General features: G+C 28.5%; 1 protein-coding gene across 2 annotated transcripts in view; it reads left to right on the top strand.

Moving 5' to 3' along the window:
• Mp (Multiplexin) overlaps window positions 1–14,021 on the top strand; it is a 908,252-nt gene that overhangs the window by 61,541 nt on the left and 832,690 nt on the right. For both annotated transcript variants that reach the window (XM_067052620.1, XM_067052619.1), the window contains exon 2: window positions 10,855–11,099. In XM_067052620.1, the coding sequence (XP_066908721.1) occupies window positions 10,950–11,099 (150 nt within the window). In that variant the 5' untranslated portion in view covers window positions 10,855–10,949. The remainder of the gene's footprint in view (window positions 1–10,854; window positions 11,100–14,021) is intronic.

The raw sequence follows: 14,021 nt of genomic DNA, 5'->3' as shown, positions 1-14,021 counted from the left end.
ATTATTTATAATTTATTTTTATTAACTTTTGTAATTACATTTTTTTTAAATTTTACTGCTGCTTAAAACTACAAATATATTTTTTTTTTAAATTTGAATCACCTCACTGAATCATTCAAAAAGTATTTACACTTTAACACATAAAATGTATCAATTATAGCCTCATGGTGATCTGCTTACAGTAAACAATAAAAATGTCCATAAAAACAATCTAGTTACATGAGATTTAAAGTGTGCATCTAAAGTTATAAAAGTATCACCTGAGGCCAATTATTATCTATCCAAGTTCCATGTTCCTGAGAAAATCATAGGTATGGATAAAGACACTGAACAGTTCTGATATATAATAAATCTTAAAAAATGATCTCCATTTCTGCTTGTTTTTATATATTTAACTCGGAAGAGGTGTAGCCTTAATAATTTTGCTCATATTGGGAAATAAACGTCTATATTTTCCTAGTATATATCTGTTTTGTTTATACTTTTGTCTAAATTAATAAAGTTAACCCTTTGCCGCTTGTTTATGTTGCTTCATTTTTTACCTCTCCACCTACACTCAAATCGGTTTTGCTCTGGCCTCCTCACAACGGCTAGACTGAGCATTTCTCTCTCCAGTACACTCATAACGTTACATCTTTTTTTTCTTATTTGAGCATTTTGCTCACCTGGATACCTCCTGCATTTCTTATATTAAATCATGAACCGATGCAAGAAGATGGATATAGATTCTTCAGTCCCTGATGGATGAGCTACTATTTATAATTTCAGTTTTGAATTTCATTGAAACAAGTAGTAAAGATTTTTGTCATCATTAAATCCAATTATATAAAAAATAGTACAAATCGTCTACCATGAGATAAATGATCATGGGACACCTCTTAGGGGACAAAAAAGTTGGACACTCCTACCGGATTAGTGATGTATTGATGATGGATGACTATAAGGAATAAAAACTTGTATGTGTGAAAATACTATTGTTAAGAGAATTACATATGATATATATTATATAAAATATTGTAATTTTATAATGGGGATAAGACTTTGAAACATCAAAATATGTATACATTACATATGGCTTATTATTTAACAAATGATAGAAAGGAAGCTGAACTATATTACTATTTATTGAAAAATGGCCATATTTGCCCTGATTCGAAATAACAAAAAATAAAACGCATGTTAACTAAAGTTGAAACAAGCTAACTCGTCTCATTTATTGTACTGTGCTTCTCTGAATAATAAATGAATACCCTAATTGTTACTATTGTATAATCATTCCTTCTGTAACATTATTTCAGGTATGAATTATAATATTCTTGACATCTATGAATGTATGCCACCCACAGAAACTTACATACCTATATGCTTGGAACCATTTTATTAAAATTAATAAAGTAAGATATATCATGAATCCTGAATGTAAAGACTGTTTTAAGGTGAATATAAAATATTTTTTGTTGTCAAGATAGGCTTCCTAAAAAAAATCTTATTTTTGTTAAAGATATTCCTTTTTATAGTTTGAAATAGGCATAGTTTTTTTTAACAAATTGCTAATTGAAAAAACAATTTTTTTAAAAATTTAATGTCAGCAGGAATAAGCACAAAAACTTAACTACAGCGCTACCTATTGAACGTTGAGAGATTTAGTACTTCAAAATATTCCCGCTAGATAGCAGGATATTGTGATCTTGTTATGGATTGTAAAATTTTCAAAATATTTAAGAAACTATTATTTATCTATAACATAAGATTTTAAGATTGAAGAAATTTATATATAACTAATTTTTAAAATAATGAACCATGATTAAATATATATATTAAACTTTAGATAAAGGTGATCATACTAATTACACTGGTTTTTTATAAAAAATTTGATGTGATGATTTTAGCAGATGTTTATGCTTTTTGGTGAGCTGAAACCGTAAATTAATTCCGTTTTCTGTAGCACAAAAATCTTGAAAATATTTATAGCTCCTTGTGTCTCATTTCATCAACTTAAAATTTTTAAAGCATCAAGGGACGTTAAAATATGCCAAATGGTACTCATCAGAGTGTACAAGGTTAATTTTATTCTAAGATAAAAAACAGTTTATTTATTATTATTTTAGTGACTTTTTACTATCTTAAAATCATGCAAATGTATAGTTTATTGTTGTCAGCAAAGAGAGAGAAAACTCATCTTTCTAGCAGTATCAAAATATATAAATTTATTCAAAGTTTGCATGAGTTATATAGGTTTCAAGTTGATCTAGATAAAGGTTTAAACAAATTCGCTCTCTCTGGCAAGTGGTAAAATTTTAAAATACAGAGTTTTTTTTCTTTTTGATTTTTCGTTAAAAGTTAATGAATAGAAAATTGTATTTCTTAGAAGAACTTTTGATTCATAATATTTTGTTTTTGTAAAAAAATGTATTTTACCTGAAAATTTTCATAGCTTTAACAAATTTAGGCCTTGATTATTGTTATTTTTTTTTTCAAATCATTATAGTTGATAGGATGCAACCTAAAAGTTGTATACAATTTGGTTAGTAAATTATAATAGTACAATTTTTTATTTAGAAGAAGTAAGATTCACCGAGAGCACTGAGTATAAAAAAAAAAAAAAATTGGTTTTGTGAAAAATTTATAAGACTCTAAATAATAAAATAGTTTTTTATATGAATGTTTTTGTTTTTTTTGGCTCAAGTTGCCCATTGATGATCTATATTGCCCATGCGGAATTGAACCCACAACCTGCAGAAGCAAGCGCTTGAGAGTCTATGACCGCTTAGCTATCAGGTCCTCATAAAGTAGTTGGATAAAGCATACCAGATTTCATTGAAATCTAAGTGGTGATTTGGAACAAATCTTTTTACATTTCCAGTACTACTTATTAAAAATAAAGGTGAAATTTTCTATTGCAATTCGTGATAGTATTTTTATATTCTGACTTCAATTATCTTTAAAACTTTTTTATTTTAAAAATATGGAAGCTATTTTAAATGATAAGGTGAATAAACTTCCTATGAATTATTACATAAAACATCTTTATTCAAGAATTCCACTCTTACCTACTTCTCGTTAGGTTCCTCGCCTGTCTTATGTCCTTCCTCTCATCCTACGGAGTCGCTCAATGTAGTCAAGATATGACATCCTAGGGCAGCCCCTAGGTCTTCTGCCATCTGGGACATAGTCCATCATCTTTAAAGGATCTTTGTGGTCGTCCATCCTGATAACATCGCCGAACCACTTCAGTTGTTGAGCTTCGAGAACCTCTTTCAATGGGGCTATCTGCAACTCCTGACGAATCCTTTCATTGTGAACTCGGTCCCTGCTTGTGGGTTGTGATCAAGAAGGAAAAAATAGTTTTTAACTATTAACTGCTTGTTTTGACCCATATTGCTGGTTTTTATCTTTGATAAAATAAAAAGATACAAAACAAAGAAGGTAGAGTCAAAGAGTGACATAAAACAGATGTAAAAATGGAATTCTATAAATTATCAAAAACTTAAAGTATATAATAAGGAAGATAAAAATAAATATAAAAAAGTATTAACTATCATAATAAAGAGTAATGAACAGATACATCTGACTATATATTATTGAAAAGATCTATAAATTTAATTCACTAAGGTCCCAGAATAGCTGACACAATAATCAATAATGAACTGGTAAATTAAAATTTTAATTGTCTAAAAGTAGAAAAGTAATGTACCTGGGTCCGACAGACTCACCAGTTCCATTGTTGGTTTGAAAACAAAACAATTATGAAGAAAATAATTCTAAATAAATTTTTAAAAGTCATAAGAAATATTTACTGACAATAGACAATGGTCCATCTGGCAATATTTCTTGTGATATTTACATATGTCAATGAAAATAATTGGAAGCCCAAAACACTAAAAAAAATCACTTTGTAGAGAGCTAAATAGTGTATTAGAAGACATAAATTTAACGTTTTGATTTTAAATTCATTTTGAGAGTTTTATTAAGTTTTTAAATGTTGAGGTTAAGACATTTTATGGCCATTGGGGAGATCTTTTCTATCTAGGGCTCTACATAGCTGCTTAGCACACTTGTAACTTAATCCACCAATGATTATTTTTTCCATACTATATATGCATACATACTAATTTATACAGAATGAAATATATTGTTTATACACTATTTGATTATTTTCTGAAAGGTATAGATATGATAGGGGTTAGACTAGAAGTAAAACTTGGAAAATGATATTGAATATTAAAAATAATAATATTTTCAACTCAGAAAAAGTAATTTTGAATATTGAAAATAATAATAACAGTGATAGTGTGTTTATCTTGAAAATAATGTTAAATATAAAAAATAATAATAATACAGTCAAAACTCAATAAATTTTTCGAAGCTGAAGTGAGGTTGATTTTATTTTGGGTTATTAATTTTTGAAATATTGATTTTTAAAACTATCTAATTTTGAATAAAGTAGGTTATAAATTTGATAAAATTAAAAAGAGATTTACTTGCTTCATTGTGACAGTTCAAAATTGAAGTAAACTCTCAAGGCGAACCATGACTGTATAATTTTGTAATATTAAGAGAAAAGGCACATGCAATATATACACAATAAAAAACTTAGGCCTTCATCTTACCAAGTAATTAGATTCTTGGAAACCTCCTGTAACTGATTTTTCAAACAAGAAGGGTTTATTTTAGCCTTTCAAATCAAGTAGTTTTCAGCAACACATACAAGGAATATTGCAGTGAAATTTTATGTGGAGAAGGTATTGGTAACCATTGCCGCCTGTGAAAGACTAGCATTGAGTCAATTCAGCATATGTGATCTGAATTTCAAGTATTAATAGGTAAAGAATATTTTTTGGGCCGTCCAAAGCTCAGGTAGTTGGACTTAGGTCCTTCTGAGATCTGTGGGCAGTGCCGGTTCAAATCCGGCCTGGGGGCATTGACTTTTTCATTAAGTGGCGGTCCCACAAAATGAAAAACTTGACTCCCTACCATAGTTATAATAGGTTGGTCACCTGTAGATAACTAGGCAAACATCATCTTCACTGTGGATTGCATTAAAAATAAATAAATAAAAGTATTTTAAGAGGCGCAATAACCTGGTCAAGATTATTTCACCAAGCTCTGACATTCTTATATAGCATAATAGTTAAACAGCTTCCTTATTATTGATACCAGGCAAAAAAGGTACTATCTAGCACAAAAAAATAATTTCATTTGGATCGTTCCATGATTACAGACCAAACAGTAGTAAGTAATAAAAACAACCATAGTCGTAATAGAGCAAAATGTAAAAAATAGCTATATCATTGATCTTCTTGTTCTGACCAATGATAAAACATTATTGGTAAAGGTCATTCTGATTCTGATAAAGATTAGAAAATACCTAATTGTGTGTCAGGAGCTTCAGCAACTTTGAAGACTTGAGTATATAAAAATATAGCAACTTCCTTATTCCAGACGATATCATCGGCTAAGTTTAGAATTAGAAGAAATTTGAAAAGTATAACAAGAAGGTCAGAAAGCAGTCATTACCACGATGATCGTCAGACAGTTTATTGACATAGATTAAAATTTGAACATAATCCTTGAAATCAGTCTGAGTAAGTGAATATTTCTACCAAAAATCAAATAATTGTGAAATTCTTTAATAATGATTATAAATAAATAAAATAAATGCAAAACTATTTTAAATGGAAACTAAAATATTTAATCTAGAGTCATCATTTTTCTCTGTCCAGCTATCATGATTTTCTCTAAAAATGATTTCATATCCACCCTTTTACAATTTTTATTAAGCACTTCATTAAGTGTTTTTTCATTGCAGTAACTATATTTAAGATCAAGAAATTTACTGCAGTTACAATTGTTGAACAAACAAGAATGATATGTTATGTAACACGAAGTATGAATCAGGAGGAAATTGAATTTAATGATTTCTTATCTCTATTTTAGACTGGTTCACTCTATTTTCAACTTCTAAAGACTACCACAATTTAAAGTTTGGACAAATTAAACAAGGTCCTATATAGGAAGGAATATTTGAAATATTATTTCAAGTGAAAATTTCTATTTTACAATATTATTTTTTTTTTTCTATCCTCAGAGTGATTTTACCAAATCTCAAAATAATGCAAGTAGCAAAGCTTTTCAACATCAAGAAACAAGCACATTGGAAATAGTATTACAATATTGTAGTATCCTCCAATTATTTCTGCAATTAAAAATAAAAAGATTTGTCAAGAATTGCATTGAAGCGCTACCTATTGGTATTTCTGAGAGACTATAAGGTTATTAGTTCAAATTTAACCTGCTAGATAGCAGAGTAATGTCAAAACCTTTCTAATTGGTTCTGTTTAGGAGTACGAAATAAAATATGAAATACACTTTAAACGAAGATGAAAATATTAAACTTCATTCATTAAACTAATAATTAAAAAAAGGGTTCCTCTGATTTATATTGTCTACATATTTAAAGTATTCTCCGATTTTGCTAGATTGGTGATATGTGATTATAAACGAATAACTACATTTAAAACTCCAGAAAAATAAAAATGCACTGCTTAAATTTAAAAAATAATAATAAAGAAAACGATAGTATTTGTTCTCTTGGCTTATCTTTAATTATACTAACCAATTCTTGTTTATGTTAATTTTGTTTCCCTGATTAAATAAAATGTAATTTATTCAATAGTTATTTGTTCCGTTGTTTGTTTCTTTCCAATTCAATGTAACTAAATTTTAATGAACATTCTATGGATCATTTTTAATAAAACATGAAAATTGCAATCGCAAAGCGTCTATAAATGAAAATAGAAATTTTCAAATCTTTTCTCACAATAAAATGAACTAAGTGCTATTGATAAGATGGTAAAATAGTTTGAAAAATAAAATTAATGATTAGGATTGATAGATATTAGATGAATGTACGTTGGTATATTCGTGTACATCGCTCTTTTGCTTCATTAGTGACACCTCTGACAAAATATTTTTTATTTTGTGTTTGAGGTATTCTATACTTCTCTACTGTAGACTGGAGTAAATTTGTAACAATTACAATAGCTTTAGGAAAGTATGTGGGACGACCACAATACAGAAAGTAATAGCAGTCTGCGGTACTTTCTTTGGAATACGTCCAATCTTAAATAAGATTTTAAAAAAAAGCTTTTATTAGATTTACTACTGCTCTAGCAAAGCAGCTATATGTACGTGATAATGCACACCTTTTTAATTATTATGTTTAGCTACTGTGGTTATTTCTGTTTGAAAGATACGCGTAATTATTATTATTATTTTCTTTTTTTGGAAACTGTAAAATCCTGCTAATGTCGAATAATGTGTTAGTTTTGACTGACTTAGGTAAAGAATTTCCTAAGTTGGTGCCGTAAGAGAATGACGGAGTGCCGAGACAATGTTTAAGTTTTAAAATAGAGGCTGTGTTGTTTCAGCCCAGTTACATTAATAAATCTCTGCATCCAAGAAGCATTCAAGGTTTGAAGTAGATATCCAATTCGGCGGTCTTTTCCCCAACAATTTCCAATCCCTGAAGTAAAGATCGAAGAGAAACACCAATTTTCTAAATTTGTATCTCTATATACCCCTTCCCCGTCCAAATTATCCATTAAGTAATGGGAAAGTCTTAATATTCAGCATCTTTTGCACCTTTTCTCCAAATGTTTTACAATAACTGAAGTTTCACACAGTCGTTCATATCAATATTTTTGAAAATTGTCTTAAAAATAGGGAAAAAATTGGCAAACTTTTATTTATAATGTTATATTCTTTAGGTTCTCAAATCCAGGATAATAGTATTTTCAAGATAATATTTTACGTATGAGTGATACTTTTTTTTTTGTAAGTATTTATTAACAATGACTATCAAAAATAATATACTATATATAAAGTTCCTATTAATAAATGTTGGATAATTTAATTTGTACAGCCTTTTCTTATTTTCTTTTTCAACACCGTTAAGCATTACTATGCCACATTTTTTTTTCTAGCTTTAGAATGTTTCAGCGAGATTTTTATAGTCCAACACGAGTGCTGTGGTTTGGGAATTGCTAATGTAGGTAATTGAGGTTAGGTGTGAACAGAGAGGTGATAGAAAGAGAGGGAATTAGACACTGGTGGCTGGCGCGGTCTAATTCACAATTTCTACGGCGGATTTCTTTAAATTTCAAACAATTAAAACGATTAGATAGAACTACTAGAATAAAATTTTCATGGCTTTTTTTGCTCCAAAATTTTTTATATTGAATAATATTATAAACCGCGAATCCACATATATCGACTTTTAACATACCGCCATCTCCTTTTTCTCTCCAATGGCTGATGTGAAGAACTGGAATTGTTTCTGAGAAATCATTTCTTCATATTTAAGAATAACTATAATTGAATACAGAAAGTAAAACAATAAATCAAACTAAAAGGTATATAATTAAGGTATCTATTGTTGTTAATTCTGAAACTTTAATGTTATTTTCATTTGTAATAGTTAAATCTGGGCTCTAAGAATTCAGCTCTTGGAAATCTTAGGCCTCCATTAAATTTATTGTTGGATATTCATTATTTATTTCTTTGAACTAATCTATTATGATATTCAATGTCATAAACTATATTAGTTTTAAATGTTATTAATCACTTACTTCTTTAATCATTATTATCTCTAATAATTATGAAAATAGTCTCTTGCCATAATTAAAAAAAATATTATTTTTAATTAAATTCTATATTTATAATTAGTTATGTATGTGATGCATAAGTGTTGAACCATCAACAAATGGATAGAACCACCTGTTTGAATGAAATTCTTTCTCCAAGCTATCTTTGTCTTGATACAAAAAAAAAATTAACCACGATCCTGTACTGGTCTCTTCAATACTCAAATAATTAAATCATTTTAATCATGGTACTACTTATATTTAGTGAAACAAATTCCCACATTACATTTCTTTATTATCATTTCAATTATTTTTATTGAAGAAAGAAAAAACACTCTGAAAACTCTTTTTTTTTTAATCCCTCTGTCGTTTATATTTAGTAACTATAAGTAGTTTGTATATCTACATTATTTAATTTTGTTTAATATATTGAAATATAGTACTCAATTCATTATAATTCAATTGGGAAGGTCTTCTCTGATTATCACACTGTATGTGATATCAGAATAGACATTCCCTGATAAATTATTGTGTGCATTGAAGAGTATATTAGAACAAATAATATTATGGATATAGGGAACTAATATATATATATATATATATATAAATTATCGCATAGAAGGAACTTAAAACTTTCCAGCACGTATCTCGAACAACTGAACCTCCCCTTCCCTTTTTTGGACACAGATTGTAGGTTAACTATAAGGCTTGGAATATATACATTTTGAGGAGAAGATGGTCGGGGGTGTGTTTAGTAAAAAATTAAAACTAATTTATTTGTATCGATGTTTCAGGGCCCCAACAAATATTGCATTAAAAGTTAAAAGTTCAAGATTCCGTTCTCTTTTAACGGAATCTTCATTGAGTCCTTGATGAAGGTCTGAAATTCAGGTTAAAACATTGGCATAAATAAATAATTTTCTTTTATTTGTGTATTTTGCTGACCCCACCCCGACGATCTTCTTCTCATATTTATCTACAGTCAACTATTTACACCTCATTACATATATTTCACATCTTTGTTAATATATGTTAGCATTTATATATCCAATATTGGATTGATAAGTATGGTATGTGTTTTAGCAATGTAATGTATTTGGGCAACATTGTGGAATAAAACATTTCTCTCTATATTAATGTATATAATATTATTATCTGTTGGTAGTTTCAAGAATCAAATATGTCTTTTAAAAATATATTAGTTTTAGTACTTTTTTTTGTTAAGATAAAAATATAAGATAATAATAAATATATGATAATATTTTTTCACTTTAGAAAAAAAATTTAATCCGATTTTGGAATTAAGGTTATGATAAATTATATTAATGTTAAACATTCCTGAGATATTAGAATTTATATAGTATGAATATTAATTATTCTTCATTAGTTGTAGTTTACATGGCAGTGCCGAATCAAACAAAAATCTAATCAATTGTCTGTTGCTGGTATTCCGAAAGTGTTGATTTCAATAAATTCTATACCTTTTTATCATAACCTCCAGAGATGCAATACATTTTAGTTTATAAAACTTTTAGATAAAAAAAAAAAAATACAGGTATCCTTTATCTAATAACTAAGGAAAAGCATTCAAATATTTTGCTATCTATTCTGATGTCTGATGAGAAAATAAATACTATTGTCTACTGTCCTTCTGACTTTCAAGGAAATGGAATAATGAAAGCCAGAAAATCTACTACTGTAAGCTAGACGTATAAAATTTGAAATGTGATTTTTATATCAAAACTTTAGACCTGTTAACACTTTTAGATATCCTTTTGTTAGAAAATATTAACTAGTGTTTATTAAATTTTCTTCAATAAACAAGGATTTAACTTAACAAACTATTCGATAATTGAAATTCATTTATTTCACTCTTATATTTATACTAATAAAATTCCCTTTTGCAGGGATTATAAGAAATGGAGCAGTATAAAAATAAATAAATACCAAGGTTTGAACATATTTCACAATGACAAATAAGTTTAAAATAGCCCATATTTATTTTGTATTAATACAGTATGTTTATGGAGAAGCCTATTATGTGTAATTATAAAAGCTATTGTGTTATACTTTTATTTTAATTGATATGTATACTATTGAATGGTATTTTAGCACAAAATAACTTTCACAGTTATTCACATTTTTTATTTATTATAAAACTTAAATGTTGAAGTCTAAACTTTAATTATGTTTTCTTGTTATCATATAGATATTCCTGAGACTGATCTGCTGAGTGCCATAAAGATACCATTTGATGACCCTAACACACAGTACTTCGAAAATGGAGCTGACGGCTTCCCTGCTATGGGTATTCGTCCAGGGTCAGACATTAAAAGCCCCTACCGTCTCTTCATGCCAGAGAAGTTTTACCCTGAGTTCTCGATACTGTTTACGATCAAGTTAGCTGACAAGGAAGGAGGTTTTCTATTTGCAGTTGTCAATCCATTAGAAACTGTGAGTATAAAAAATATTTTTATTTATTTTTTATGAAACAATGAGGTATACTATGGTGTAAGGGTGTTACCCTAACTTCTTGCTACAATGGTTGTGAACTCAGCAGTTGTGAACATTTGAATAAATGTAAAAAGCCATAGCAAATACATTAACAACATGAGCCATTCATTTTAAGAGTATTTTATGTTCATTTATAATTAAATCCAAACATATTTCCAGGCTTGTTTGATAATAAATTTAAAAACATTTGTGCAAGGTTTTGTTATAAAGTGTATATGTATAATCAAACCAAATGATATGATAACAATTGTTAAAAAATTAATATATTTAGATATTTGGATGGCATTAAACAGATAAGAAACAATCTATATATTTATTAATTTTTATTACATAAATGATGTTTAAGATTGGTTTCCAAATCTTGTATGGTCAAAAATCATATTTTTTTAATAGTACAAGTTAGCTTATTAAATTTAACTTATAAAACATAAAAACGAAATATATATCAACAAGCAGAGAGATATAAAAAATAGTAAATAAAAATGCACATAAAATCATATAAATATAAAAACTTTTCATTTGAGTTTGACTTAACTAAATTCTACTTTGAGATTTTGTAAAAAATGATCTAATTTTCTTGTTTCGTTTTTCTATTTTTGTTAGAAATGCAGCTTCTTCTTTAGGTGTTACTTATATTTGTTTTTTTCTTTCTTTTTTGTATTTTTCACATCTGAATAGAATATGACATGGATTTTCCAAAGCTTTGCATCATCCACAACTTTTATCTGATTTGATTTTCATGAGGCTGAGATATTTCTGTGCATATCTATGATTCGTCCAAAGTCTTAGTTTTTTTACTATGATTTTTCAGTTGAATTCCAGGTTCGAGTGAAACCACACTACAAGTTTTACAACCAGGAAACAGCTGGCTAGAGTTGATAATAATCTCTTCCTTTTATTGGAGAATCTCAGCCATAACGATTTTTCCATTCCTTTATCACTTCATTCTTCAAGAATTCTAATAGAGGCTGCTTAGAGACCTATTAGACAGTTTGCCTTATGCCTGCAGCTCTGTCAGTAGCCTCGTTTCCAGATAAACCTATATGGCTCCTTAGGTATCTATTGAAATTTGTAGCGGTTATTATTTCTAAATATATTTAAAATGAATAGCAATAATCGATTTAGAAATGATGCTGTAACTGTCCTAATCAGCACAATTACAGAAGTTCAATTAAAAAACATATTAAAGGGCTTCTATTTTATGCAAAGATGGCCTCATCAACATTTTCTAATACTGAGATATAAGACATTTTTGTGGGTCTGTTTTTGTAGTCGGTTTGTAGATAATATAAGTAAGTGGATGAGGGTCTATCTTTTCTGCAGAACACAGAGTACTGCTTAAGGAACCATAATATATCATTAACTCGCATTAAGCAAGTTTGTGGATTGGTTCTTTTCTACTAAATATTGTCCAAAATTATTTTTGAATGATGTGTTGGGAATGTAAAGGATTTTCAACTAATTTTAAATGAAATAATTTCTTTATTTATAAAATTCTGAAATTAATGAGACTGCTACAAATAAAATATATTTGTACGACTACAACCCATGAAGGGTAATATACTTTGTAAGGAAGTACTGTTTCTAGATTTAGTCAGAATCATGCTCAACTGCCAGATTTTTCCTCAACTAAGGGTACCCACTTTATGAGGCTGGGTGGACCCCAGAGGGCTCCCCGAACCTACAGCGTTAACTCATGGTTACAGTAATAGAATTAATATTTATCTGTCACAGCTGGATTCAAACTCAGGTCCTTAGAGTCAATAGCACAATACCTTACCACTGAGCCATACTGCTCCAAAAACTCCCATAAAACTCCTATTACAATATTAAAACAGTATAAGTAGCTTTAAGGTATAAATTAACAAAATATCAACAGTTTTCATCTTAAACACAAAACACGTCTACCAAGTACAAAGGTCAGTATAACTTCTTTACCATTTTCTATAGGGTACATAATTAACATAAATATTTCAAGGTTGAGGAAGAATTTTATTACTATTATTTTTCAATATATTTTAATTGTCATTTGAGAATAAAATCTGTAGAAGAAGCCATTTTGAATTATATGCTTGTTGAAAAAAATACTTTTGCACATATGTAAGCATTTTTACCCAAATGTTTTTACTTATTCTTATTTTTTTATAACCGATGACAATATCTTTGAAATTTTCTGTAAATTGATACAATTTAGGACTAGGAGATGATGGTTGGGGGGGGGGGAGAGGTTATTAGCTTGGAAACCAAATGTCAAATCGTTTGATGTTTGGTTTCCAAGCTAACAGCCCTGATGAAGGCTAGAAACTCCAGCTGAAACGTTGGCACAATTAAATAAGCTACACCAACTTATTTGTGTTTCATTTGACCGCAACCTCAACCATCATCTCCTAGTATGTCATCTACGGTCAACTATCTCTCATAATTATGGATACAATTTAGGATTAAAAAAAAAAAAAATGACACTTGAAAAAATTTATTTTACATGCTTAGATTTTTCTAAAATTTTAGAAAGTCAAGAACATACCAACAACCATCATATAAATTAGTTTATCAAACAAACCCTGTCTTTGTGGGGTTAGTTGGATTAGTTCTACTTACTTCACCAATTTTTCTTTTAAATATATCCTCTACTAATATGACGGTCTTGGTATGAGAGAACTTTTTGAGTGTAGTACTTGAAACAGTATCATAGATTTATATATGTATGTAATAACAAAGGACAAATTAAAACTCTATAAAATCATAAATGTTAATAATTATACATAAAAAAAAAGAAAGATTCTAAATCAAATTTAGCAAGTGTTAAATGTGTTTGATAATACAGTTTTCCTCTGTAAAATGGCAAGAAACGTTCTATTTATT

This window comes from Halyomorpha halys, unplaced genomic scaffold, assembly GCF_000696795.3.
Source record: "Halyomorpha halys isolate HHAL.00 unplaced genomic scaffold, Hhal_1.1 Scaffold226.1, whole genome shotgun sequence".
Classification (NCBI taxonomy): domain Eukaryota; kingdom Metazoa; phylum Arthropoda; class Insecta; order Hemiptera; family Pentatomidae; genus Halyomorpha; species Halyomorpha halys.
The sequence above is the reverse complement of the archived record's forward strand: the minus strand, read 5'-3'. Positions and strand labels throughout refer to the sequence as shown.